Source organism: Synchiropus splendidus, chromosome 2, assembly GCF_027744825.2.
Source record: "Synchiropus splendidus isolate RoL2022-P1 chromosome 2, RoL_Sspl_1.0, whole genome shotgun sequence".
NCBI lineage: Eukaryota > Metazoa > Chordata > Actinopteri > Syngnathiformes > Callionymidae > Synchiropus > Synchiropus splendidus.
In genome coordinates this window covers 25549545-25577190 of record NC_071335.1, presented here as the reverse complement: position 1 = coordinate 25577190, position 27646 = coordinate 25549545, and the positions used below count along the sequence as shown (strand labels likewise).

At 44.1% G+C, this 27646-nt stretch overlaps 2 protein-coding genes and 2 long non-coding RNA genes across 10 annotated transcripts in view; 2 read left to right on the top strand and 2 right to left on the bottom strand.

The window, feature by feature from the left end:
* Positions 1–7329, bottom strand: part of LOC128753376 (meiotic nuclear division protein 1 homolog) — a 37940-nt gene extending 30611 nt beyond the window's left edge. For 2 of the 4 annotated variants that reach the window (XM_053855019.1, XM_053855017.1), the window contains exons 1-7: positions 7217–7329; positions 6857–6922; positions 6717–6774; positions 4169–4317; positions 3832–3906; positions 3654–3768; positions 1606–1650 (exon numbers count right to left, since the gene is read on the bottom strand). In XM_053855019.1, coding sequence (XP_053710994.1) covers positions 1606–1650; positions 3654–3768; positions 3832–3906; positions 4169–4317; positions 6717–6774; positions 6857–6922; positions 7217–7219 — 511 coding nt within the window. In that variant the 5' untranslated portion in view covers positions 7220–7329. Of the gene's footprint in view, positions 1–1605; positions 1651–1676; positions 2960–3653; positions 3769–3831; positions 3907–4168; positions 4318–6716; positions 6775–6856; positions 6923–7216 lie in introns of those variants that run through there. The other 2 variants (XR_008413851.1, XM_053855018.1) reach the window with 2 other exon arrangements.
* A 436-nt stretch (positions 7330–7765) lies between these two features.
* On the bottom strand, positions 7766–23372 carry trim2a (tripartite motif containing 2a). 4 transcript variants are annotated; one of them, XM_053855023.1, is made up of 13 exons: positions 20841–20892; positions 20526–20583; positions 14151–14314; positions 12725–12962; positions 12506–12657; positions 12184–12364; positions 10566–11280; positions 10207–10310; positions 9966–10133; positions 9677–9845; positions 8872–8942; positions 8670–8810; positions 7766–8602 (listed from the first exon to the last, which is right to left on the bottom strand). In XM_053855023.1, exons 3-13 carry the CDS (start codon positions 14270–14272, stop codon positions 8450–8452), a joined length of 2214 nt encoding a protein of 737 aa, XP_053710998.1. In that variant the 5' UTR covers positions 14273–14314; positions 20526–20583; positions 20841–20892; the 3' UTR covers positions 7766–8449. The 4 variants fall into 4 exon arrangements, with proteins under 4 accessions (XP_053710998.1, XP_053710995.1, XP_053710999.1 ...); XM_053855020.1 differs by lacking the exons at positions 20526–20583; positions 20841–20892 and adding an exon at positions 23057–23372; XM_053855024.1 differs by lacking the exon at positions 20526–20583 and having other exon boundaries at positions 20841–20955.
* LOC128753379 (uncharacterized) lies at positions 13883–17193 on the top strand. The gene is made up of 3 exons (XR_008413854.1): positions 13883–14464; positions 16872–16993; positions 17137–17193. It is a non-coding gene; the product is annotated as an uncharacterized LOC128753379 (long non-coding RNA).
* On the top strand, positions 17358–23462 carry LOC128753378 (uncharacterized). Its single transcript, XR_008413853.1, has 3 exons — positions 17358–17941; positions 18031–19042; positions 23019–23462. It is a non-coding gene; the product is annotated as an uncharacterized LOC128753378 (long non-coding RNA).
* Positions 23463–27646: the final 4184 nt, after the last annotated feature.

Genomic DNA, 27646 nt, shown 5'->3' with positions numbered 1-27646 from the left:
TAAATGTCACCCCCAATTGTGCAGGGAAACACCAACAAAGGAGCTTGTTTCCATGGCTTTTGCTCTCCGAATACTTAAATATAGATTGGTGGAATTAAGAATGCCAAGCTGTTTCCTGCCGTGTGTCAACAGATCGACATATGCACACGTCGACATACTGGCCATCATGTGAGCCGTCTCACCATGGTGATTGCAAAACTTTGGGCGTCGACATTTTCAGATTTGGACCTTAATGATTCACACCACACACGTAGAACACACCAGATTTCCAGTGCATTACAAATATTCTCCATTACTGACCGAGGTGTTTGTGACGTTGAAATAAAGTACGCACTGAGAGTTCCACTGTAACTACAGTACCTCACATACAACTATTTCAAATATCTAAAACTCTGACTTAAGTCTTAGCAAGAATCTTTACAGCCGAGCAGCAACAATGTCTGAGTGCAGCAACAGATAGTTAGTGGTGACACGTCACATCAGTTGAAAATGTAGCATATTTATTCGTACTTTAAACATCAATAATATTTTCCCGTCTTTTCTCTAAAGTTTGTGCATCATTTAACAATTTATATTTTATTCTACTGTTGTCTTTATTGCCCCCGTTTTTTTGGTTTTTTTTTTTTGGTTTTTTATAGTTCCTTTACCCGGTCCATCTTGGTCAATGTGACTTTGTATCTGATGGTTTACAACTAAATTAAATCAATAAATAACCAAGTCAGCAAGCGCCGCTCCTTCTGTATTAGTCTGGTGGTGAGGTCAGGCCTGCAGACTTTCAGCTTTCACCATAGTGTTTGTGTTTCATGCTGGTTTTAAAACGTCCACCTTCTGAGTCTGTCTCTATTTCTTCTGTAAAGCACAGTGTGACATTTTTTCAGTATAAAACGTCTCAATTGATATTTGATTGATGGTAATTCATGAGGCTAGTCAAATACGCAGCCGTGTAAGCTATTTAATTCCACCCGAACAACAAACATTGTTGCAGGCCGACTGCACATCAAGAGTTTGACGAGGTGGTGGTGGTGGCAGGCCGTGTCGGTGTTTCTCATTTCCATTAGTGGGTGTGGCTGTGTAAATGAAACCAGTTTTAATGTTTGCAGTGCATTTTGTGTAGGCTGACTGCAGAGTCTGGCAGATTTACAGTGTGGCTCAGATGTTTAAAATATCACCAGGAAATGCTGAGAGGACGGAAACACCGCACACACAGCTGTTTAAGGTTGCCTATATACTTCCGAATTTAAACTAAAGGCACATGGTGATGGACAGAAAGACTCAGCTACATTCTCAAATGGTGAGAATAGCAAAGTGAGATAGCAATTTTGTGTTATACAGGTGATATATAAAGTTGGGTCGAGCAGTTACGGATGGAAGACATCCTCCTGTCTTGACCGTCATAACCATGGAGAGCTGAACTATGAAGTCTGGACCGGCCGTTAAAAAACAAACTAAAAGTGAAGCTGTAAAACACCTTTTGCAAAATGATTGGCTGTCGTGAAGCGAAGTGTAAACGCTTTTACTAGGTACCCCGTGTTTAATGATCTATCATTAAACGGTTTTATTACCTAGAGCAAAAAAAAAAAATTAAAAAAAAAAAATCAGACTCACCTGTCCATCTAGTGACAGCTTCTTGACCAACAGCACAGGTTTTTCCTGGAAAAAAAAAACACAAAGTCAGTAAATGTTCAGTAAAAAAACATGAGCCCCATTTAGAAAGGTCCCACTAGAAACGCGGTGTTTATTGGACTCCAGTCCAGGTTTTAAAAGTCAGTTTTTGTGGGTCTGTTGTGCCAGTCTCACACATTTATGTAAGAGTTTGACATTGTTTGTCTTTGAGGCAAGTGTGACTTAATGCCATTCTGTAGTATGTTTGCGAGAGGTGCCAAACCTGTGCATGTGTGGGCACGTGGTGTGTTCTGCTCCAGCGTGTACCTGAGTGTTGCACGTGTAACAACGTGTGTGTGTGTGTGTGTGTGTGTGTCTCAGCATGTCTCCTTGTCCTCCCCTATCTCATGTGTGTGCGTGTACTCTGCCTTCGGTCTAATCTGCTCCATGTCTTAAGTCACAGCCTGGATACAATTATTTAGCTTTGCCCCCACCTCCTTTGCAAAACTCCCTCCTCAGTGTCTCACAATATATACACAGTATGCGTATGTTGAGCGAGTCCGTGTGTGTCAGCCATCTGTGTGGGATTTGTTGTTGACTGCTGCTGATACTGTGTAGAGTCAGACATCCCATAATGTTTCATCTTTTTCATTATTGAACTAAGAGCGTAGGAATCTAGAGTTATGGCGTCTTGATTTTCAAGTCCGACGACGGTGTGTATGCCACACTTTATTGCACCACAAGCCTTGACAAATATTGACTTCACGTTACTATCGAGAACAGGCCCGAGGGCAGCAGCCCACCAAACAAGTCCAACCTTTCCTGAGCTGCTGTCAAAGCTTGTCAAGATGACACTTCATGGACCTTGTAGAGAGAAGCCGGTGGTCAGACTCGTTCTCCTGCTTCTAAAAACATCAATTAACGTCTATTTGATTGATGCGTTTGCTGAACGAGGAGAAGCAGATTATGTGAAAGTTGTGGTACATTTTCAAGACAAGTGACGCTGAATTCTGTTCGAGTGATGACAGACAGACCAACAGAGGAGATTAAGGAGGAGTCTCCGTGGACCATGATGTTTGCTGATGAGAGAGCAGGAGAGAAAGTCAATAGAAGCAAACAGAAAACAAGTCTAAATAAGAGGGAGGCCGAAGATGCAGAAAGTAGATGATCTCCCGAAACTACTGACGAGTTGTAGACAAACATCAGGGGAGGTGAAGAGGAGCGCGCAGGCAGGGTGAAGCAGGTGCACATGACTGACAAGGATGGTCAGACTAATGAGGTTCATGGTGGCAGGGCATGAAGATAGTCAGGACTTGAGCTGGTTAAGATGGAGGAGGCTGACTTGCTGCGAGGGGAACTGCCAAAAGGAGAAGTGGGATTTGCAGTGTTAGCTTGATTATGTTAATATTGTGGGTTCTTGTTTTTTGTCATTTTGTGATTGTGTGAGACAATAAGCAGTGCAAAGGGGTCGACCTGCGCATGACAGGCCTATTATTGGTACTAGTTTCATGTGTGTGTGTGTGTGTGTGTATAGATAGAGGGATTTGTGTGTGTAGCATGTGTTTGTGCGAGCAAGCGACGTCACTCTTGTGCATATGTATTTATACATTTGTCAATATCATGGTCCACAGTGAGTGCTTGTGTGTCCATGTTAAGCCGTGAGAGTTGATCTCTGTTGCCAGTTTTTGGCAGCTATACCAAGGTGTGTGTGTGTGGCAGTGCCGACCGAAATATGTGTAATTTTGTTACTGCTTCAGGCATATTAAGTGACGCCCACACATGTAAATGCCAGTCCTCATCAGCAGGTGTGGCAAAGTATTTTTGACACATCACATGACGTCAGCCCTCACGCCACCCTGCAGACGAAGCACAAACACTAACCCCACTGAGGGAGTTCCTGGTGTGACCCAAGCGAGGAATGTTCCTCTGGAACAGTCATGCCAGCGAAATAATCATTCACAAGTATGAAGAGTCACGGTGGGAATATGAAACTCTCCAAACACATCCACGCTGAGGTCTGTAGTTGGCTGGCCTTCAGGTTTAATACTCACGCTTCTCCTCTAACACCTCCGGGTCACAGTCGCTGCGCCTCTTCAGCTCGGCCTTCTGCTGGGTCTGTTCTTCTCGAAGAGAGTTCAGCTCCTTTAGCAGGGAGCTCCTCTCTTTCTACACACAGAAACACCGGTCGACAATTGTCTTCCAGATTAAGTGGAGATTTCTTCATCTTACCGTGTCTTGTCGACCCTCTTTGGCCTTTTCAATTTCTCTTTCTAGTGAGCTCTTTTGCTGCTTTTCTTCAGAAATCTACATGCAACATTGGTAGAAGATAAAGGCAAACAATGACATGTTATTTTCATCTTTTCATGATTTCAAGTTTTTTTGTTGCAGTGAAATGTTGGGAGTGCGTTTGTTAACTTTACTATTTTTGTGCTTGTCTCTCTGTTGGTTACTTTATCTGTGCTAGCATGTGTCAGTCAGCAACCTTGTGTGATCCGTTGTTGTTTTCCAACCCGTGTCTCATTCAGCCGGCAACAGATAATGTGCTGCAGACAAACATCGCCCTCACCCGTTTCTGCAGCTCCTCCTGTTTGCGCTGGCGTACGTTAAAGTCCTTACTGGGAAAGGCCCAGTAGTACTTGGAAGTCCCCCGTTGGTCGGTGTCCACCATGTTGTCGTCCACCAGACTCTGCAGAACGTCCTTCACCGACATGGGAGCTTAAAGAAAAACAAGTTCAGAGATTTGCAGAGCAGAAAATTAATGAGTCAGTGTTAGGAGACAGACAAATTCAACCAGAAGCAAGAACAAGACAACCTTAGTGTATTTTGTTGTGAACTCCACAGCAGTGACAGTGAACTTTACATCACTTTCAATTACCACAAAGGACTGAAGTTGTGCTTGACACACAGGAAGGGCAGTGTAAAGAGGAAGAGATGAGCTGTGAGAGTCTTGTTGCTTGTGGTCGGCCATGTTTCCTGGTCTCATGAGCCTTTTTGATAAAATCTGAAACTATTAGGTCGCACTTTCCACCACTTTCACCTGCAGGTGTTTTATCGTGAGAAACAGTTGTCCTCACAATTTGTTTGTGTAAAAAAAAAAACACAAAAAAAAACACAAAAATCGCAGAGATACATTTTTGTACTCACAAAAAAATCAAAACACATTTGATAAAAAAATGAAGTCCGAAACAGAGGTAAAATAAACATTCTAAGAAGGTAATATCAAAATAATAATAATTGCAGTTGTTGCTTCAGTAGCTAGCAAATGCTGTAGAAGACTATGCTGACAGTAGTTGTATAGTTATCATAGAGGCAATAGTATTTCTTGAAGTCAAAATAGAGTTTGCATCCATGCTGTAATGTATGTGAAGTGTCTGTATGAGTGTAATGCTTGCTGTTTTCATAGTAGTAATTGCAGGTCAGTGCCAGGATACAGGACGAAGAACGGGCCAACTTTTTTCCCATCAAGTCATTTTGGTGGATCTACTTAGAGTTGATGTGGCCCCGGCTCCTCCCCCGCCACTCTGTAACGACATCCTCCGCAGCCGCAACAGAACCATGTGTTCCTAATTAGCTTCATGGGACGTGATCCAGTTTCTACAGACGACCGTTCTGTCCACTGTAAGTCCCACCTCAGTACGAGCGCACACACACAAATGGCTGCTGTTTCCCCGCAGGCCCAGGCCCATTAGGAGCCAGGCCATTTTTAAAACCGGACCCGCGACACCACAAGTATAGCGGAATGCTTGGTGATGTCACAGGTTTACTCTGGAAGCTCATCTGGAACATATAAAGTCAGTTATAATGACAGAAACTTCAGGCGGCTATGGAAAGCCTGCGCGGATATTTTCATAGTCGGAGGAAAGCATCTCGCATACCTTTCCAAAACAACTGTGTCGTAAATATGACATTTAATGTGTAGTATAAACACCACTAAAACTAAGAGTAAAGCCATTCTTCATTGGAGAAACACAAGAGTAGAGATGGCTTCCCTCGTGTCTAACCTTATAATGGACATCTTACTCCAGCTTCCATGACATTGTAAACACCACCGCTGTGCTCTTGACAATAACGTGATTTCACAATATAGGGTATTCATACTCGAAAAGGAAACAAACAAAATCCAAAGATTTGCCAGATTTGTACCCCAGAAGCCAGACAGCGGGAAGGACTTTCACATGACAAGTTACCTCCCACAACAAAACCATGTGCTAGAAATGTGGAGGCACCTTCGGGCTCCACATGTGACTCAGTTGATAATTCGGCAGAAAATCATGGGTCACCGTCACTAGAGGTGGTTTGGATGTGACCGCACTAACGTCTGCTGTAATATGCAAAATGGCCAGCAACTGTTGCCCTGGGCTACGACTTCACAGCAACAAGTCGTTTCCACCATTTGCACAAAGGCCATACACACACACACAGGAGTACAATGAATACCTGAAGCCACCTGACGCCACAACAACAAACAATTGCAGGCAGAGTACAACCAAGCAACACTCAACAAAGCCTCACTGAGTCATTGTGTTGACACGGACCGTCAAACAAAACTAGCAAACACTGGCAACTAATGCCACCACAAACTTGTCAGTTCAAATGATTTTTTAACACAAATGCACCTTTATGTAAAAGTAGACAAGAAGGGAAAAATGTGTATGTCACATTTAAAGAAAATATTTCCCCTAGTGTTGAGTTTCTCCTACATGGCTTTAAAAACCAATTCAGGGCTCCGATGGTGACCTTTTACCCTTGAGGCAACTTTTTAAAATTGTATCGATTGTATGAAAATTATTGAGATAATTTTACTATTATCGTTAATCGTTGAAGCCATATACAAAACAATAATATAATTATTCAAGTTCAGATTAATTAGATGATTAATAGAGGCGGTTTGTCGCAGAATTCACACAATTCTGAGGGATTATAATTCAAAAGTGAATGACAGAATTTGGGCTTCAGTCTCGGTTCAGCAGCACACTTGCACTTCTTCTCAATGCATCGTTTAAAAGGCACAACTACATGAAGTATTTTGAGATTTCAAAGGCAACGATTTGACCTGGTTCAGTGATTTTGTTTAACGTTCCACAGTTGAAAGACATTTCGTGTTGAGTACTTACTTATTCCCTTGGCCTTGGGCGCGATCTTCTCAATGTCTTTCAGCCGGAACACGTCTTTCTAAGCAGAAATAATTGAGTTGTAAGTATGAAAACAATGCGCAACTCGACTGTCTGAAACAGCTGGACCGAAGACAACTTACCGTCTCATGGAAAATCTCCATCATGCGAGAGCGCTTTTCCTCCAAACTCAGTCCTCTCTTCTTCGACTGTAACCAAACATCTTTATCAGACAGTGATGAGCTACCACTACTACATATTGCCATGTCATAGTGTCACACAGGACTTGATATGCACACCAACACCGACGAGTTTCTATTTTAATGGCAACAAATCAAGTTAATCGATGTATAACATACTGTCCCAAACGGGTCGCTTATGACGTCACACTTTCGTCGTGGTAAATTTATGTTTACGTGACATGAAAATAGCAAGTTTCAGCAGCTTCACAATCCGCGATAGAAAACGAGCGACCGCAGAATTATGCGAGGAATTATTCTCACCATGGTCCAAAGCAGAAGAGTTATGATAAATATGCGTCGCCGTCAGTTTTAGCCACCAAATCGGATCAAGACCGGAAGCTTTCAATGAATTTCCCGCGGCGGCCCGACCGGATGTTACGTTGTATTCGTAGACCGGAAGTTCTGTTTTGTGTTCTTCTAAATTGTCAAATAGTGGTATTTAATGAACAGAAATTGCAGGTACATCATTGAAGATTAAAGGTGAGGACAGTTCTAACTAGAAATTAGAAAGTAATGCATAAATATAGTCATAAAATATCGTAATTTGTGAAAATTTCAAAAACCTTTTAATCCACATATTTTGATAACTAATCGTGTAGTGATACTAGTTATTAAATAAATCGGTTCTCCTTAACAGGAAAACGTGCCATTATTCCCACTACAACAAACGCACCATCGGGGATAACGTCATCGAGCCATCGCTGTGATGTTAGCGCTACCTGCTGGTCATGTTGCGAAGAGCTCGTTCTGTGGAAATACTCAGGTCACAAGAATAAGTACAGTACGCGTGAAAGCGTGTTGTACCGGCTCAGACACGCTGTTACTATTATATGGGCACTTTATTTCCATTTGGCATCACAAGTATCAACATAATAGAAAACAAATAATTTAACATGACAGTGAAATACAAATACAGAAGCCAGATTTATTATCGGGGGGTTCACAAGTTTAAACAACATATGACAAAATATGTAAGAGCACAAACAAACCACTGATTTGTGAAATAGGAATGGGATCTCAATGAACTCCTGAGCAATTTTTTTCCTTCCTTTAAGAAGTTTGCATACCAAGATCAACAGGTTTGTGGGTCAACTGCACACTTGACAAGAAATCAAACTCAGTGGAAGACACTTGTGTTCTAAACTAGGGGAGTCATTTATAGTTAAAGGACAACACTAGATGGTGAGTTTGTCATGTAATATTGAATATGGACTTGGTGATGTTGTGGGTGCTTGTTAAGGTTGAGTGTAAAACATGCAAGGGATCCTGGTTTGTGCTCATAAATCCTTGTCAACATGCAGATACCACTGGAGGGAGCTGCTGTCATGTGACTTGTTTTCAAAAGCACAGTAACTGAAGTGTGACCGTTTTCCATAACTAATGAGCAGCAGCTGCTGAGGAACACGTCGACACATGGCACAGACATCATGAGTAAGAAGACGAGTGCAAATAGGCCATTGACTCCAGGTGTTTGCAGTAACATGAGTTCATCAACTATTGCAGGTAGCGATAAACTTTAAAACAATGATTTCCAGAGTCTGCAACGACAACATGTCCGTCAGAGGTGAGCGCCAGACCCTGCGGGCCGTACAGAGGATCTGCCGACGTGTTGATGTAGGAGAGGAAGGAGCCGCTGCTGTCGAACACCTGAGACGGACAAGACACTTCAAGTAACCGCCGAGGTCATGGCTGGGATCTGTGCGTCGGTTTCTACCTGAATCCTGCTGTTTCCCCAGTCTGCCACGATGATGTTGCCGTTGACGTCCACCGCCACTCCAGTGGGAGCGTTGAACTGGCCGTTTCCTTCGCCGTTTGAGCCAAACTTCAGCAGGTACTCGCCCTCAGTGTTGAAGACCTGGAACACATGACAGAGTTAAAGGTCTGTAGCTGAAAAAAAGCAAACATTTCAGGCTCACCTTGACTGAGTGGTTATGAAAATCTGTAATGATGATTTCATTGTTGTTGTTGACGGCAGCAAAGTGCGGACCTGCCAGAGGAGAACATCCACAAGCTTATTGAAGCATCCCGATTCATATCCTCTTCTTCAGTTCAGTTATCATGATACTTTTCTGGACAGATTCCACAACAATGCCGGCCTCTCTGCTACGGTTCTTCACTGGTTCAAATCTCATGTTCCTGACAGCTTTACATCTCAGTCCATCTGAGAGACCCAAACTTGATTGTGGGATTCCGCAAGAGTCGATTTTAGGACCATCTCTTTTTAATATATGCATGCTCCCACTAGGGGGAGCCTCAGAAGTGATGTTGTTCTATTGGTTTACCAAAGGGGACCCTGCTCTGGTTGAGTATTACGGTGCTGACCATCTCGATCGGGTATGCTCTTCCGGTTCCTTCACTCAACCAGAACATGACCTGTGTTTCGGTGAACTGTCGTGATCATGCTGCCCGATCCGCATCACGTCCTCATCCAGGACATCCATTTGTTGTGTTCCTCATCTACCATGACATGTACCTCCATTTCTAACACTCTTCTCTCTCCTCTGCACACATCCTTCTCTGGGTCACCCAACCTCTCCTCAGTATCCGTCCCACTGACTATTGAGTCTCTCATCCATAAGTCATGGCAGTAAAGACGACTGTCCTATCAACTTCACACACACTGCGGCTCTAAACGTTAAAACTGAAAAGTATTTTAGCTTGTATCTAATCTAGTAATTATTATACCTCTATTACACACTTGGGGGCAGTGTACGCATTTACCTGCAAACTGTTTATCGCCGTTGCCACGGTTACCAAACTTGGTCACCAGCTTGCCGCTGAGCTGGAAAATGAAGACACAGCAGGCCTTGTTGTCCACCACAATGACGTGGCCGTTTCTGTCCACAGCAACGCCTTTCGGGCCCATGAGCTTCCCCGAGCCGATTTTGTTCTGCAGGGAGAAATGTGTTTATTTATACCGACACATTCACGACCAGTTCCGAGAGTTGGTGGTCTTAAATCCACAAGGACAAAATCCATATTTGATTATAAATGCCTCCCGCAGTCTCACCTTGAACTTGCCCTCGCTGGAGAAGATGCTGACCCATTTGTTGTCGTAGTCTGCGATGATGATGTCACCGCTTGGGTGCACGGCCACACCGGTCGGCCTCTGCAGCTGCCCGGGTGTCCGACCCCGGACCCCGAACCGACTTTTAAACTGCCCATCGTTGGAGAAAACCTGCGACACAAACGGACACTCAAGAAAAGAGGGTCTGAAAACCACTTTTCATCTGCACAGGAAGTGACTTCACCTGAACACACTGGTTGTTGCTGTCTGCGATTAAGACCTTCCCGAGGGAGCAAGCGGCCACGCCCTGCAGGTTGGTGAACTCACCCTTGTTTCGCCCCTTTGTGCCTGAAACGTTAGAAAACATTCTCAAATTTAGTCAAATACTCTTGGTTTGAGCAAAAAATATATCATTATTATTAATGATTTTTAAAATTAGATTCTGACAACCATCAAATTCTGACAGGTTTTGTTGAAATAATTTGCAGACGCAACACAACCATTTTTTTTTTTTTTAACATTCAATGTCCCGCATACTACTACAGTCACGTATTTCATTCCACAGCTCAGGTCAATGTGTCAAAACACAGACTCTGTTCCTACCGATCCTGAATATGAGGTCGTCTTCGATGGGGTTCTCTTTTCTCCGGCCGCTGCTGTACATGCTCGCCGGCCTCTTGAAGGCCCGCTGCTTGACATGGCTACTACTCGGCGACTTGAGCCTCTTCTTGACGTTGAGGGTCGCCTCTGTCGACTTGGACGCTCTGATCTTAAAGGGGCTTCCTCTGATGTGCTGCTCGTACAAGCGCAGCGACAAACTGAAGGTCCCTTCCTTCGGGGCGGTGAACAGGTATTCGTAAGTGCCGTTCTTGTTGTCCAGTATCTCTCCGTCCACGGCGTTCCCCTCGCTGGAGGAGATCTCAGCGGTCAGGACGGCGTTGCCCATCTTGCACAGCTGTCCGTCTTTGTCCTTGGAGGTGATGGTGATGGAGGTGGGGACCCCCACCACGCAGTGCCGCAGCCCCTCACCGCTGGCCACCGTCTCCGAGGCCACAGCATTGGTCGTCATGATGGTGCCCAAGTTGTGGATGGACTTCTTCAGACCCTCCGTCTCCACCAGGAAGTCCAGCTGGTCATTCTCCCCGGGCTGCAGAGGAAGCTCCTGACCCGCCAGCTCCATCAGCCGATCGCTCATCTGCTTCTTCACCAGCAGAACCTCGGCCTCTGTGCCATGAGTCAGCGCCTGCTCTGTGAAGTTGCAGCAGCTGGTGATGCCCTCCTGACCCTGCAGCAGAGCGTCCAGCTGAGCCTGCAGCACCTACACAGCAGGGGGCAGCAGCACGTCAGTCGGGCTTCCATTGGAAAACAACAGCATTTTCTGTAGCTCAACACACAGCAGACAAGCACAAAGAAAGTCCTTTCTCTCACTGGACTTCATCACATGAACATGTTTCTCACAACGGAAGTCATTGTTTCATACCAAGACATTAAAAAAATCCCAAGAAATCACTTAAGACATGTAAAAAAACAACTTCTTACCACCTCTGCTGACGAAGCCACCAAACTCTCGTGAACAAAAACTCGACCTCTTCTAAGCTTTTCTCTGGTAGAGTGTCAGCAATGCAAGCTCCGTCTTGGCGTGTGTGTCACACCCAAATGCTTCATATAGACAGAAGCCTCTTGTGACCAGCAGCAGCGGCAGGATGGACGGAACTAACCAGCGTGTTGCGTTGTCTCAGTCGCTTGTAAATAATTCATCAGTCACATGATGAAGCTGCCTGAGAGGACCACTCGGTCATGTGTGTGTGTGTGTGTGTGTGAGTTCCTGTACTTCTATCTTTGTGAGAGTTTTTAACCAACTGAGCCAGGACATTGTGCCCGGACCTAAACACCTAAAGTGACAACTACAAATCTCATCTTTGAACCTCGACATGCTTAAACTAGAAAGGCACTGGGACAGCACAGACCTCTCACTATTATCCAACACATTGAATACATTTCAATACACGAAAAGGACTGAATAAGAAAACCATCAGGGATTCAATTCAATGTTGTGTTTTATGACCTCGTTTTTTGGCCTGTTTTAACTGAGGTCAGGTGACTCTGTCCAACGAAACACCACCAAAATCACTTGTAAGCGAACTCATTTTCAACAAAGCCTGAAAGTTGATTTGCATTGCACACGAACAACTAGTTTATCTCACTGGCCGTCATCCTCTACCTTCTGCTTGAGTCCGTAGTTCACCTCCAGCTCCATCAGCAGCACGCTCTTTCGCACGTTGAGGATCTTCTGCAGCTCGTCGAAGGTGCTGTGGATGCTGTCCTCGATGGAGCTCTTTTGATTGGTCAGTTGCTGAAGAATCTCCGACAGCACCTGCAGGGCCACGTCGATCTCCGGCAACCTAAACCAAGAGAGAATCCAGAGATTATTCGGGCTCAGATCGAGACGTGGAGAATGAAAACCTGTGAAAGACTTTAAGGTAGTGCTGTGTGTAAAGTGTAAATGGGGACGTGTCGGAGCACTTTTGTCGTCGCTCTCGTACCTCTTCTTCACAGCAGCCAGCTGGTCCTGCAGCGACGCCTTGTGTTGCTCCACCACATCTTTGAGAGGAACCGTCGGGTGTTTGCAGTGTTCTCCACTCGTGCACTCCTGACACATGGCGGTCTCACAGGGAGGACAGTAGAACTCCATCACCTGCAGACGGACAAGCTGAGTTTAAACGCGCTGCCGCGCCCTCACAGAGTCGACCCGTGTGCCTTACGTTGCCTCCATGGTTGGGGCAGGAGAGAAGCTGCCCGGCCGTCACCGTGGTGATGTTGCTGAGCGCAGCCGCCTCCTGGCTGCAGCTGCTCGGCGCCCGCTGCAGCACGTCCATCAGGTTGGTGATGAAGAAGTTGTTCTGCAGCGCCGCCACACCTTTCTCCGGCAGGATGGAGGTCTGGCGACACACGGGACACGACAAGGTGAGGCTGTGGGCCGGGATGTAGTTCTGCAGACACCTGGAGGAGGAGAGAGGAGGGTTGAGTATCTGATGGGAATATTAACACGACAGATCCACAGCATGAGTTTATGCTAAAGATGACGATCTAATAGTCACAAAATGGAGTCAGCAGAGAGTCTAAAATGAATGAATAAATTATGTTTTTATTGCGCCTTAGAATTCAGGCAAATCATGACATTGAACCATTTGTTATCAACAAAAAAGTTTAAGATTATTATTTAGATTGATTTATGAGGTCATTTATTAATGATGACGTATAACTATGACATATTTACACTATTATAATATAAAAAAAGTTTTCAAGGATTCATTAAAGAAATGAAAAGGACAAATGTAAGTTAAAGGGAACCAAAGCACTAAGAGGTAAGAAGTCAGCATTAGCATTAGCAAACTGCTAAGTGAACTATAATTTAAAATTAATGTATTTTATTTTGGATTAAAAAGTAAATTGAACAAAAAGAAGACTCAGATGAGTGAGGTTATGTAAAGCTGACATGCTAATGTGGCTAACACAGGCAGGCTAATATAAACAGAGAGCTAATTTAGCGAACAAAGCTCGGTGCTGTTGCAGCTAAAATGCAACACAAATGATACACAAACCAAGCGTAAATACATTGACACTGGTGCTATAACCCAGTTGTTTAACAGTTATTTAATGGTGTTTTGAGTCAAAATAAAGTGCTGCAAAATCATACAATCGTATCAGACACAGAAGCACATCTGTAGTTAACTACTGCTTAGCCATAAACTTCATCATATTTCATACTTTAAAGGTAGGATGGATTGATTTAAAGCATGTTCTACAGCACTGCTCTGTCTACTGCACTTGGTGCGAAGCTTTGCTCTGTTTTTGTTCTTAATCCTTTGCTCATCTCAATACACAAATCAGCTGCAGACTAGCAACATTTAACAGAGTTGTCGTGTAAAATGACAAGTCAATCAAGTCTGATCCTATTTTAATTTGAATCATGGAAAATGATCAATTGAATGTTTCTTGAAGATCGGGGGGGGGGAGTTAAAGGGGGGAAACATGCACAGTAAAAATACGACCTAAATGTCAGTAGGAAACAAACAGAACTCACAAGGGTGACCAGCTATGTTTTAACTCCATACTACGGAGCAGTGTTTTGGATCAGGCCAGATCTGCTGAGAGGACAAGTCCAGGAAGCAGGGCAAGCAAACTCACCTCTCACAGAAGGTGTGCAAGCAGGGCAGCACTTTGGGGTTCTGGTAGCGGTCCAGACATATACTGCAGATCAGGAACTGCTTGTCAATCTGCCGGACCACAGGACTGGGAATCGTGGCCATCCTCGAACTCTGACACACAAGTCCTCCTTCCTCCTGGGCACCCTGAGGACAGACGCACAGCGGCCGGGTTCATATGAGAGCCTGCACCAACCCCGACCCCAACAGATCCAGGAAGCCAGCGGGATAGAGTCAACACTCAATGACGTCTTCTTCCTCACAAGAAACGGCGCCGATCAGGGCAAGACAACAAAGGTGAGATTTGATAACGGACTCTTCATCATTATAGGAAGCGATGATGATGATTGACTCACAGCATAATCAATATATTGATCAGCAGCTCACATAAGGTGGGGGCAGGATGTTGATTTCACGGAAGAGATACGATATGAAAATACACATCATTTCATTATTTTGGTGTCTACATATATATATCTGAGTGACTTCAGGTCAAAAATAAATCTACACATTGTAAAAATTCAGTTAAAATACATGTGAAAATATCCAAAAGGCTGTAGCTTTTTGGGATTAAACATAGGCATTTAAAATACTGGAAAATAACCGTAGCGTCCAAAAAGCAGTCTAAATTTTGAAGAATTAAATATGTTACTTGAAATGAGAAAAAAATGACTAAAACAAAAAAGAAAAAACAATGAGCCATGAGTCAATGTTTGTGTCCCTCATTCCAAGTTAAGCCACATTCTCAGTATGTCATTTGTTCAATAATACTGTGAGTATTTGACTGTTTAAATGAAAAGGAAATATTTACATATTCATATTCATTCATATTTACACTTTCTCCCCAGGACAGTTGATCGGAGCAGTGTGCAGCTGTTTTAAACTGAAACCAACATGGGTTGGACTGAGACAACTCTTTTTTTTTTTTCAAACACTCTCCAGCTTGCACTGCAACACCACGCTCTCCTGGACAGGATCAACCTCAGAGGAAGTCCGAAGTTTGAGATGTCAAACATTATTGCCATGGTCACAGTGGAGAGTTGTGAAGGGCCTGGAGAGCACCATGTTTCCGGAGGTCCTCACACAGCTGCTCCAGAACACAGACTAAGCCACAGGAGGGAATAGACAGAGAGACTACCGTCTCCTGTCTTCAGTGTGTGTGTGTGTGTGTGCGCGAGTCACTGAGTGCAGGCTGATGCTCGCCGTTATGAAAGCCACTTTAGGTGATAAATATTTGATTTAAAAGTGGAAGCAGGACGTTGAGTTCACCGCACACTTGCACAACCGAGCATTTGAGCTACACAACAGGCCGGTGAAATTACTGTGGGATTTAACCAGGCAGCAATTAGAACCCGGCAAAGTGTGTCAACGTCTTTGTTGTCATTTTACATTCACGCTGTACCAGCGACAGAAAACAGGCCACTTCTGGTTCAGAGAGAGGGAGGAGAGAGTCCTCCAGGGTTCCTCTGACTCTGCCAACTCCTTCTGTTTTCACTTCATCTTCGCATTATTGCGTCTCTTCTTCTCATTTCCTGCTCTGACGGAGGATCCGGAGCCGCTCTGGTTTCAGATTACAGAAACACTGACGATTCCGTGGCATCACCGCCTCAGTGTTGGAGATGACCTGCGTGTGTGTGCGTGCATGTGATGTAACGTGTCGTCGCTGTCACAGCAGGAAGAACAGCCAGTTCTTCAGCAGCAGCTTCTCCACTTAAATAAGACTCAACGGTCGGCTGGGGCCATGCACCCTGCTCCTGCTCCAGGAGTTTGCATGAATCCCCAGACCTTCCTGAGTCAGAGTGGAGGAGGGTGAGGGAACAGAGCAGGCTTTTAGCTAGGAGGGAGTCTGCAAAAAAATGGACGCCCGATTCTCGTCTGTAGCATGGCCACGACATTACGCCGGTATATAGCGGCATCTGGTGGCCAAGCTACAGTCGAGAATCAGCCGTCCATTTTTTCATGTTTTGCAGGCGCCCAGATGCCCTCCTAGCTAAAAGCCTGCAACAGAGTCACACACTGACATCAACATATACTAAACTAAAAACTGAGCGACTGACATCACTTTTGGCACTACGAAGTCGGCAGGTTCGGTATGTTACTTTCCCTCTTCGAATACAAAAAGATAAGTACAGAAGAAGCCAATTGGTGCAACGGTGCACCACAGGGGACAATCCTTGGACCACTGCTGATCACCTTCATTGGAAATAACACTTGAATGTTCAATAATTCAGGATAACTGCATATTAGAGATCATCTATAGTTATAATACAGTTATTTGATGCCGAATTTGAGTTGTTAATACAAATGCACATTGTTCCAGGAGTGAATGGGTGAATGACAAAAACTTTTGAGCGTAATAAACGTGTAAAGGTGAGAGGGTTATGATGATGGTGGAATGAGAAAATAATCTGTTGAATTTCTGACACCAGTATAATCTGGATTACGGGAAACAAATGTAATAACAGAGCAGATTAATCAGTGACCCACACACACAACAATAAAACCCTCAGACAGACACCACAGAAGCAGCGTGCCGATGCCACACAAGGTCGCGGCACAGCAGCACAACACTATTACATAATCCCATCATCCATGAGAAATAACTCCGGCTGGGTCTCAAACAAAACGCTACGCGTGTCCAGTGGGTGCAGCAACTCGACATGAACACAGACTTACACAGCTGCTTATGTGTGTCGATCTGCAGGCGTGCACATCCCAAATAATCCCAAATATGACGCCTCAGTCCGCAAATCCCAGCAGCAGCGATGCGACGGGGGAGAAGTCGACTGAAGAGACGGGCTGTGTTTTTGTCTGTGGGAATCACACGTGAGTGGAGTTGAGGGGCGTTTATACTTTTACATCATCAGCTCTCCTCCCTCCACATGCAGCCGCCGCTCCGTCTCATCCATTCATCTCCTCCCTCCCTCCCTCCTTCCCTCCTCCCTGCCTCTCATGCTGGCTCACTGCAGTGCAGCGTCAGGAGTGACCCAGCGTGTTCTGGCTCCCACAGAATTAAAGGGGACCCCACTTTGGGTCAGAGGCAAGATGAATTTTTTATGTTGTTAAATAATCAAATAGACATCAATTTCACACTTTTTTTGCCTTTGATATTTACAGGTATCCATGAGTCAGCAGTACCAGTTATGTTTATCCACCGATGCCAAAAAAAGCCTCTCTAAAATGATTCATGGAGAAGCTCAACTCTTATGAATGCTTGTGTCCCAACCCACTTCCACAAGTGCTTATTCAACCCCTGTTCTCCTTTTCCTTCAATAGACGATTCAGCGATTCACCAGCAACTCACGACTGGCGGCTGAAGCTCGAGTCAGACTCCACAACGTAGTCCCTCAACCTCTCCTGCTCCTGTGTACCTCCTTGACTGTTCTGTGCCCCGTTTTCTTCAGTCTCTTTCTGCCGATACATCGGGGCCGATTCGGTGGAACGGCATGGCGTCAATCTGATCAGCCGATCAAAATTACTACACACCATAAGGAACGGATAAACCAGGAACAGACCTGGATGGAGAATACATTTAGCTGTAGTGGGGGCAAAACATTTCTGAAATTTGACGGAATTTAAGCGCAGGGTTATCCAACACGTTCTCCAGCCTTGACTATGTTCTCCTGGGAAAAAAAAACAAAAATCGTCGCCAGTTGTTGTTCACTTTGGAAATATCTTTGGCACGTCTTTCGTGAGCTGCCACAAGCTATGAACGTGTCAGAACACATCGGAAGGCTCTGAGTCTGAGGTGCTACGAACAGAACAAGATTCAAGGTACTGAACATTTATGTTGGAAATTCCATTTAGCAATAAACACATTCAATTTTCCCTCACGTTCGCACACTCTTTGCTTCCTCCCTCAGGTCTCCTTCTATTCCTCGACGTCACGTGCCCCATGCACTGACCAGAGCTTCAGAACCAACTCCACATCAGGCCAGACGGAGGAGTCAAACTCTGATTTGCCAGTGTCCAGGCAGTGCCGGGGAAAACCTGGGCTTGCAAGAATGGGGTCCATGTTGGGACGAGTCAGGTCTCACCAAAAGCCCTTCTGACAAGACTCCTTTGGCTCAAAGGCGCAGCACCACAGAGATTAACCCACTGCCCTCTCACCCACAAGCGTCTTCAGCAGTGACACTCCATCATGGCCAGTCTCCTGCATAACAGTTTAAAAACCGGACCCCGCATGGATCAAGTCCCTCACCAGTGCAACAAGCTGCTCAGTCCAGTTTTTTTTTGTTGTTGTTTTGACACAATAGCGCGGCAGTGGACCGACACAGTTCTGTGGCTTTGACTCCAGAGTCCACAGACCTTTCCAGAGAGATGACCTCAGCTGTTTGCAACGTCTCTGTGTTTTCCAAAACTCCATCAGAGCCTGTTCTGCATCACCACACGGACAAAAGCTGCAGAAACCAAACCCTTTTGTGACAGAATCAGAGAACAATGTACCTTCTGTTCGCTCTCATCTGCCTAAACATCACAGGGCCATCAGTACCTACACACAATGTGGAGTTAACTCCTGCCATGTGCACGTGTGGCATGACTGCGCTGGTTTTAGTCGAATAGCTAGATAGCATGAGCATGCTAATGGTTGGATTTTCCGACTGAGTAAAGTCAAATTCAATTCAAATTTCAATAGTTCCAGAGCTGAAAACAATGTGACAATGTGGCGGTTGTTCCCAAGTGGCGTCTTGGAGCACATCCTTTATACAAGCTTCCCGCCCAACCCCTCCACCATAACAGCGCTGGTTCTAATCTACAGCGTCCACAGGGGACGGATGATGAGAGATTACAGCCGCCGACCACGCCTCCAGTCACTTCAAACATAAACGCCACAGAAACGGCTTATGATGGTCCCGTTGGTGCTCGTGATTCAAAGTAAGTAAACGCGTCATGTCATGGTAGTTTCTCCTAGAAAACCGCCAGACTCTTCATGTCAGTGTGGCACAGAGAGAGTGGTATCAGTCCGACGTGCACTCTGGGAAGGCCAGATAAGACTGTGTGTGTGTGTGTGTGTGTGTGTGTGGCTTGATTTGCCAACCGTTGACCTTAAAAGAGGGGACGGAAAAGTGCAGCGGCACGTCTGTCACCCAAAAGTAAACCACGGTGCTTCAGTTGTATTTTAAAGAGGGGGCGAAAGCATGTCTGGGAGTAGAACCAACAACTTCCTCTTAGCTAATGATGCCCTAAAATGGAAGCCGCGTTTGTTTCAGGCACCTTCACATTTTCATTTACATGAAATCATGGCGATTCATCTAGAGGAAACTGTTACTGTTAGTGCTCAGATTCATTCATTCATATAGGATTTATTATTTGGAAACATTTGAATTTTTTTTATTTTCTTTATATTTTTACTTGATATTTTTTTTTTTTATATTCTCAGTAACCGAGATTACACACTACTTTCACTTATTTGTTACACTCCTTATAATGATAATTTTATATCACTTCACTTTGATTTTGCTGTTAGAATTTGGTGTTTAGTTGTTAAACTCAAGGCCGGGGGGCCATACTCGGCCATCACAGCCTCCCATGTGGCCGGTTAGTGTTTGAAATGAGTGTCGTCGCTTCAAGTCAACGCTTAAAGAGTGCAAAAACCGCAGCACACCCTGATGACATTACGGACTGAGACGCCTCAGGAGAACTGATGCAGAGGGAAGGGAAAACGCTGAATCAAATGTACGGTTGTTCTGGTGTCGTTCGTGTCGTCTGTCAGGAGTCGGACATGGAGAAGGGCACTTTTCGTACAAGTCCCAACACAGAAACGGATGCCAATTCTATTTGCATTTTACTATTTTGTTCAACATCAACATGGCGTCCAATTTTCACCATCCATCCATCCATCCATCTTGGAAGCACCTTAAGGCCCAGTTACGTTCCCTTTACGTACAAAAATGTACCCTGCCCATTTTCTACCGAGGTTACCGTCACTGATCACGTGCTTCCACAAGTTATTTTCCGATGTTGCTGTTCACTAATATATCCACCGGAGGGAGTAGCCCAGAGTCAATTTAGGACGACAACTAACATGGCGACTTTGGAAGAACGGTGAAAAAAAAAAAAAAACCAGTAAGAATATCGCGACTGGAAGACGGAGAATGTTCTCCTCTCTTCTTTGTGTCTCATTAGAGCTACGCATCGGGTCATAACAGCAACACTGCCCCCCCCATGCTTTCGGTGTTACTGCTTCATTTGGCCCGTATCCGTAAGCTTTATGGAGACAGGCAGAAATACGGAGGAAATTAACGCAGAGCACAGACCAATGTTTACGTCCGTATCCGTACGTAACACTGGGGCAAATGGGGCTTTAAAGTGACCAAAACTCAGCCTCCCCCACCAAATATTGAAACAAGCAGCTTACTACGTTGTACTGGCGCCAACTTGAGTTGTGTATTCAAAAGTATCTGTCAGACATGTTTCTGCATAACAAACAAGAAAGAACAAAGAGAAATAGCATATTCAGCTCAAATAACGTGCTTAAAAAACACCCCAATTTCATCAGCAGAGAACTAGAATTTCCAGAACTGGATCTCAGCAATGACAGACGTCATGCGATCTGGAGCTATAGAAGCGTGGAACTGTCTTCAGCAGAAAGTTTGAGTCATGGTTCTGCAGCCGCTCGTCTCTCTCTCTCACTCTCTCCAGTCCAGCGCTTCCTGGTGAAAACATCACTTACTTGAGCTCCATGGCAGCTCTGCTGTGAAACTCTGCCACCAAACGCTCGCTTTCTTGGACCAGGGGGGAAACACTCCAGAGCTGATGGGACAGTAATCCAAGCTGACTGACGGACAGCCGCTGGCAGAGGGGGCGGGACCGCTGGAGGAGCAAGAACCAATGAGAGGCTTTCATGAGGCTGGCAGGGGTATGGGGGGGAGGGCTTGTAGCTGGTGGCGCTCTCTGGCCTCGCAGAGGTCAGACGCACCAGATAAGACGGGCTGACAGACGGAAGCAAAGAGGCCTCACTGTTCTCTAGCTACTCCAGAAGCAGCAAACTTCAGAGGAGCTGAGTGAGGAGCAGCTTCCAAATACTGGCTCACCTTCAGCATGTCCAAGGTCTGGCTCGGGGGCACCGTGCGGCCCTCAGTGCAATGTTAAGTGGCCCCGAGCCTCAGTCAAAAATGGCCTTCAAGCTGCAGTACATGACCTTGACAGATCAGATCAGTTGAACCTAGGAGTCAGGTCCAACTCATGACAATCACACCTAAACATGCTGGTGCCAAGAGAGTAAACAACACGGCCATGCCAAACTGTGCTCGTGGAACACAGATAGAGAGGGCAGATTTGTATTGTGACACTCACCAATCAGACTCTGATTTGGTCCCAGTTCAACGGCTTAAAATGCTAGGATGGGAACTTGAAAAATGAAACATGGTCGACCACACGCCAAGAGCAGCAGGAACACAAAATTAGGAAGTCAATTATAGTAAAATAATGAAATAAATGGGGACATACATGAATTAATAATACCGTTTTGAAACATAAAATAGCTACTTTGATTACTTTTTTTCAAAAAAGGTACAATTAAATGACTGCCAATACCAATCAATAAATGTGTACAAATAAAAATAAAATAAACACAACCCAGAGTAATCAAGGGGAGTGATTTATTGAGAGCTGAAACTATTTTACTAAAATGTAATATTTGCTTTTTTACTTTTTTTTACATTTATCCTTTTTTTCCAAAATATTGGGGCAATTTAGTGCTTTACATATGAGTACTATATAACAGTAATAATATATAACATTTAATATAACATAAATATACGAAATTATTTTCATAAGTATATGAAAATAATACATCAAATAAATATACTAAGAATATAAATAAATTACTACTTTCTTGATAACACAAAAAAATAAAAAGGAAATGATGGGGGAAAAAAAGGCATGAATGAGGTAAATTAAGTTGTTACACAAATAAAAATTACAATTACAAAACAGAATGAATTCACTGCACTGAAGTACTGTGTTGCAATAGTCATGCAGCTTCTCAACACAGGTCGATAGGAGTGTGATCATGGAAGACCATGAAGAGACCAAATCAAAAGGCTCAGCACATGACAGGACCAAAACAAGTCTCACTGGCAGAAGCAACAAGAGGACTGGTCCAAATCCCCGCTCACTGGCGCCGCTCCATCGCTGCCAACTTTGAATCAATTACAGAGCGACCACGCCGTGTGTGGGAGTCCGAGCCGGGCTGACAGAACCGAGCCCATTGATCCTGCAAGGTCGTGGCTTCAGCAGGCAATTCAGGAAATGAAGCCTTCAGGCCTTGCAGTTCTGCTGGCTGATGGACAAGCAGGAAAATCATTTGCGGTCAACAGGGATCCATCACTTTCATGTTTGGGTTCAGGCCCGTGCGGCGAGTCCAGTTGCAGAGAGACTTCTTCTCATGCAGCAGAGGTGATGCTGCACTAGAGGAAGTCAAGAAGAACCACCCAGTCACACAGATCTCTACAGGGTGAACACATGAATCCCTGCAGTTCACCTCCACCCAGGACAAAATGGCAACATCAATCCAACTACACAACCAGCATGAGACACATTTTTATCACCACAGGAACAAGGTGGAACACGAAGTATTTACAGCTTGTTCTGCTGCATTTTATTGGACTTAAATATTAAAATGCCACTGATCTAAGCGTAAAGGATTTATTTTTTGTAAAATGAATCATAATGTTTTGACCCAAGTTTGTATTCACGTCTTAAATTCATTTACATTGCTTTAACTCTAGAAAACATCATCATAACAAATCATAACTGTTTTAAGAATTTGTTATTTCAATAAAGTTAAATCACACTTCTGTTGACCTAAATAACTCGATGTTTTCCGGGTTTTTTTTTTTTTTTTAAGCGTCGAGCTAAGTCCGAGCCAGAGACTCGTCAACTCACGGTGGCGGCAGGAGCAACCCCGAGCAGCAGCGACGGTCCTCGGATGGCTGGATCACAGCTCCCGCCCGCCTGCATCGTCCTGCCCGCAGCTCTCCCTGAACTCTCTGGACGAGCGGCGGCGGCTCGCGCCCGCTTCCCTCGTTGTTAAAGCGACGCACCGAGTGTCGCAGCTGAGCCGGACCCGACTAATCACAACAGCGTCGAGAAGGCTCGTCATGAATATTACATTCTCAACGCGAAAATAGCAGTCGAGCTGCGTTTCTCTGGAGACGCGACCGACTTCAGAGGCTTTACGTCAAGTGTTTCTTCGTCATAGTTTGAGATGCGCGACAACATAATAGAATCTCAGCTCGAAACGCTATTGAAATAATAAATAAATAATAACAAAACTATCCTCAAATCATAAAAATGGAGCTTCAGAATTTAAAGTATCATTTTACGATTATTATTATTATTACTATTTTAAATAATCTTAATGGAAACAAAGTTATATTTTCTTCCTCGGATGGTATAATTGAATCTCGGGAAACAACTCATCGCCTCTAGTGGTGCGGGTTGGAACTACAACAGATTAAAACGCGCCGTTTACGGAAAAAACAAACTGATTAAAAGCGTTAAAAGCGCACAGACTTGCAGACAGTGACTGACAACGTTGACGAACAGTTACGAATTCGTATTTCAGTTCCGTATTTCAGTTACATAGCATAGTTACTTAGCAATTTGGGTTGTTGTACAGTTCTTTTAGCTTTAGCTTTGTTAGCACCTACTCAGCAAATTGTGTTGTTTTTCCACAAACATTTTGAAAGTCAGACTTTGAATTGCATCAAATGTATTGTATGTTACTATGACAGTAAAATTAAACTGTGAAAATTGGTATGCTACGATGAAAACTGAATTTAAATAGTTTGTGCTGTTGCTTCAAGCTAATTTAGCGATGATCCAGATAGTAAATTCACTCCGTTTAAAGGGCACGTTTCTTGTCGCTGCGGCTGCTAACTGTGTAGCCTGCAGAGTTTAAAAAGCATTTATGTATTTGTCGTCATGTGAGCTCTGTAAATTCACTTTACTGTTGCCCTGCAGACATTGTCTGCAGATGGTTTGCTTGGATGTTCTTTTGAGCCATTCTGCGTCGCTATATTAGCATTTTTAACTGTTTATTAGCGACCCTGAAGCACTTTTGGTGTTTGTCATTGTATTTTTTCCAGGCACCTTTGCTTAGTCACAACACGAATTGAAGTTCGTTCATTTGTCTTCTTGTGACTGTAAGTGAGAAGCAAGTGTGTGGGTGAGGAACTGCGACAGATGCTAGCTCAATAGCATCTGTGGAGTCTTTCTAGAATTCTCGGAAGTCCACTTTGTTGTTACCCCCTACGTGGGGACAAACCGATGTTAACTGTGTAGCATGCGACGTTCTCAACGGCTCAGAAAATATTAAAAAATACAGAGAGTTTGTTTTGATTTTGAGTTTTTTTAAGACTTAATAGGGACCTTGAAATAAGCAAATAAATATGTTTGATTCAAATTGAAAATTGAAATAAAATTCTTAATACTGTTACACGATTTCATGTCAGGTTTTAAGCGCTACTTTTGAGGCGACCCAACATCACAGTGGACCCCCCCTTTTTTTTGTTTGTTACCATGGTAACACCAAATCGCTCAGCAACTACTGAAAGAGTCTTTTCAGATTAGAAAAGGAATGAAACAGAGGACTGATGCAAGTTATTTGCATTTCTTTTCCTTTAAAAGTTTTTTTTTTGAGGTATTGTAGTTGGGCATATCTGAATTGGAGAGAGGCCTCGTGTGTGTGTGTGTGTGTGTGTGTGTGTGTGTGTGTGTGTGTGTGTGTGTGTGTGTGTGTCACACAAAGGGCAGCTGCTTGGCATTCTGTACACTCCACTGATCCACTGTCACCATGTTAATGAAATTCCAGCCCCCTTTTTTTTCCATTTTGGTCAAAGAAAAAAAGCAAATCCAGCTGGAGCCAAAGAACGAATGGATCCAGTGGGATGTGAGAGATGAGCAGGCGACCGTGTCCTACTGTAATAATCCAGTGTCTTGATTGCAGAACTGAATTATTTACTACCATCTTCTCTCTTTTTAATGTGTGCCCTGAGCAGGAGGAGGTTCACAGTGACTCAGGGCTTCTCCTACACGGAGCCATGCCTCGCACGAAGGCAGCAAAGTGGTGTCACCGACACAGTCGACCTGTACAGACGCCACTTCCTGTGTTTCCAGGGTCATAATGTTCGAAAGATAACACAGTGTTGTAAACGTGTGCAGGGAGATCTGGGTCATGTGCTCGGTTGCTGACAATAAAAGCTCCGTCTTCATTGGCTGTCGGTCTCCAATGAGACTTGGAGCTGCAGGCGGCGTCCGGTTGCCAACTTGGGAAGTTTGTAGTGATTCTTTATAGCACTGCTAAAGGTTGGACTGTCCCTTTAAGACTGTTTTCTACTGTTGCACTTGTAAATTCCCACACTGGCATAGTCCTTAAATGCATCGCAAATTTGCTGATCTTTGGAGATGACGGAGTGATTCTGAAGTGTGACTTAACTTAGGTCTTACTGTGCAATAAATCCATGTTTCTCCAGTAAAATGTATGAAACTTTAGTTACTTATAGTACTTGACCTGCTGAACAAAAATATGAACACAGATACCTGTCAACTATGAAGGATCTTTTTTTTAATGAATTAAAATATGCACCATAACACATGTGACGACAGTGATCCACTGCACTTACTGTACAATAAATCCATGTTTCTACAGTATAAATGCATGAAACTTTGCTTACCTATAGTACCTGACCTGCTGAACAAGAATATGGACTCTGTTTCTTGTCAACTATGAAGGGTCTTTTTTTATTTATTAAAATATGCACCATAACACATGTGATGACAGTGATCCACTGCACTTACTTTACAGTAAATCCATTTTTCTGCAGTATAAATGCATGAAACTTATAGTACTTATAGTACTTGACCTGCTGAACAAGAATATGGACTCAGATACCTGTCAACTATGAAGGATCTTGTCAAAAAAATTAAAATATCTGTGCAAGCCCTGCTCCCTTAGTTTGCAGTCTACCGTAAACACTGGAGTCTTCGCGCAACAACTTGTGTTCCTGTGCCTGTATTGCAGAAACCACAACTCACTCACAGGAATATTCACTCGTAAATTCCATATGCAGAGTGAACGGACTCCTTTCTTCATTCTCCACCCACCTGCGCATGTGTCCTGACCCAGACACTGAAGTGTTTGCTGCCACCTAAGATCCACAGACAGCACAGTCTGCTACACTACGAAAACAGAGGCCACTGTGTACTGTGTTGAAGTGAGTTTTTTTTATAACAAATGGTCATGAATGCAGCACAGTATTGAGTCATATTATATCTTTAGATATAACACCACCAAAATGTCACCATCAATTCCTTGTCACATGATCAACAAAATTTAATTAGAATTTCTTCATTTACTGCGAACAGACCAACAGGTTTTTAACATAACACAATGGAGAAAAAAACCCAAGAACAAACGATCAGAAATCAGAGCTCCAAAGTGAAAGGAGCCCTGTTCTGGTGTTGGTGCACCACAACGCTCTTCCAACAGATGAATGAACAGAGGAAGGGAAAACGTCATCTCCTTCACTTGTGAACAGAACCCCAGGATACAGAGGTGACAGTGAACGCATCGCCTTACCCCATGTTGGAGTCGGGTGGGTCCAGAACCGTCATCTGCAGAGAGAGGGTCGGGCAGGATGACGTCCGCTGCTGCTGCTGCTGCTGCTGCTGGTGGTGGTGGTGGGGTTAATCTGAGTGGTCTTCACTAAAGCTCTGGGAGATAATCCCTCATGTGCGCTGGATTTTCAGTGACTTTCAGCGACCCTGAAACTCACTGAATCACAGGGGGCTGCCATCCCACGTCCCTCCTGCAGAACCGTCCTCCTCAGCATCTTCAGCGCAGAGAGTCGGCAGGCCAGATGGAGCGGGAAGTGAAAGTCAGGATGGTTGTCTTCTGGTGCACCTGAGCCGCGGGATAATGAGGGATTGAGATTGAGCGTAATCCCTCACACATGGCTGTGACCTGCAGGCGAGCCACTGCAGTCACGACGGCCCGGACATGTCGTGGCCATCAGACTTCACTTTCCATCCCGGGGAAGTGGATGCACACTTTCGTCAGCAATGTTCTGAAACTGGATTATAATCCAGCGCTCCGCCTGTTCTGGTGTCTGGATTTATTGTCACTGATATCTGAATTATGAGCAACTTTAACATATGAAATGAAGTTAGAAGGGGTGTATATATATATATATATATAGAGAGAGAGAGAGAGAGAGAGAAAGAGAGAGAGAGAGAGAGACTATATATATATGATCTCTGTCTCCCTCTATATATATATATACACACACACACACATATATACATATATAGTCTCCTTCTCTCTCTCTATACATATATATGTATGTATATATATATAAATATATACACACACATATATGTAAAAGAGAGAAAATCTTTCACTTTGGTGCTGATGGGATATGAAATAAATAAATTTTTTAAAAGAAAAAAAATAGAAAACTGTAAATAAAAAAA

What these genes read in the sequence shown, in the direction of transcription:
- trim2a (XM_053855020.1), bottom strand. Translation starts at nt 23,131, where the DNA reads ATGCAGGCGGGCGGGAGCTGTGATCCAGCCATCCGAGGACCGTCGCTG. An exon ending in TTGCACACCTTCTGTGAGAG is followed by an intron (nt 12,963 to 14,150) that starts GTGAGTTTGCTT and finishes CTCCTCCTCCAG; the next exon opens with GTGTCTGCAGAACTACATCC. An exon ending in CTGGCTGCTGTGAAGAAGAG is followed by an intron (nt 12,365 to 12,505) that starts GTACGAGAGCGA and finishes CTCTTGGTTTAG; the next exon opens with GTTGCCGGAGATCGACGTGG.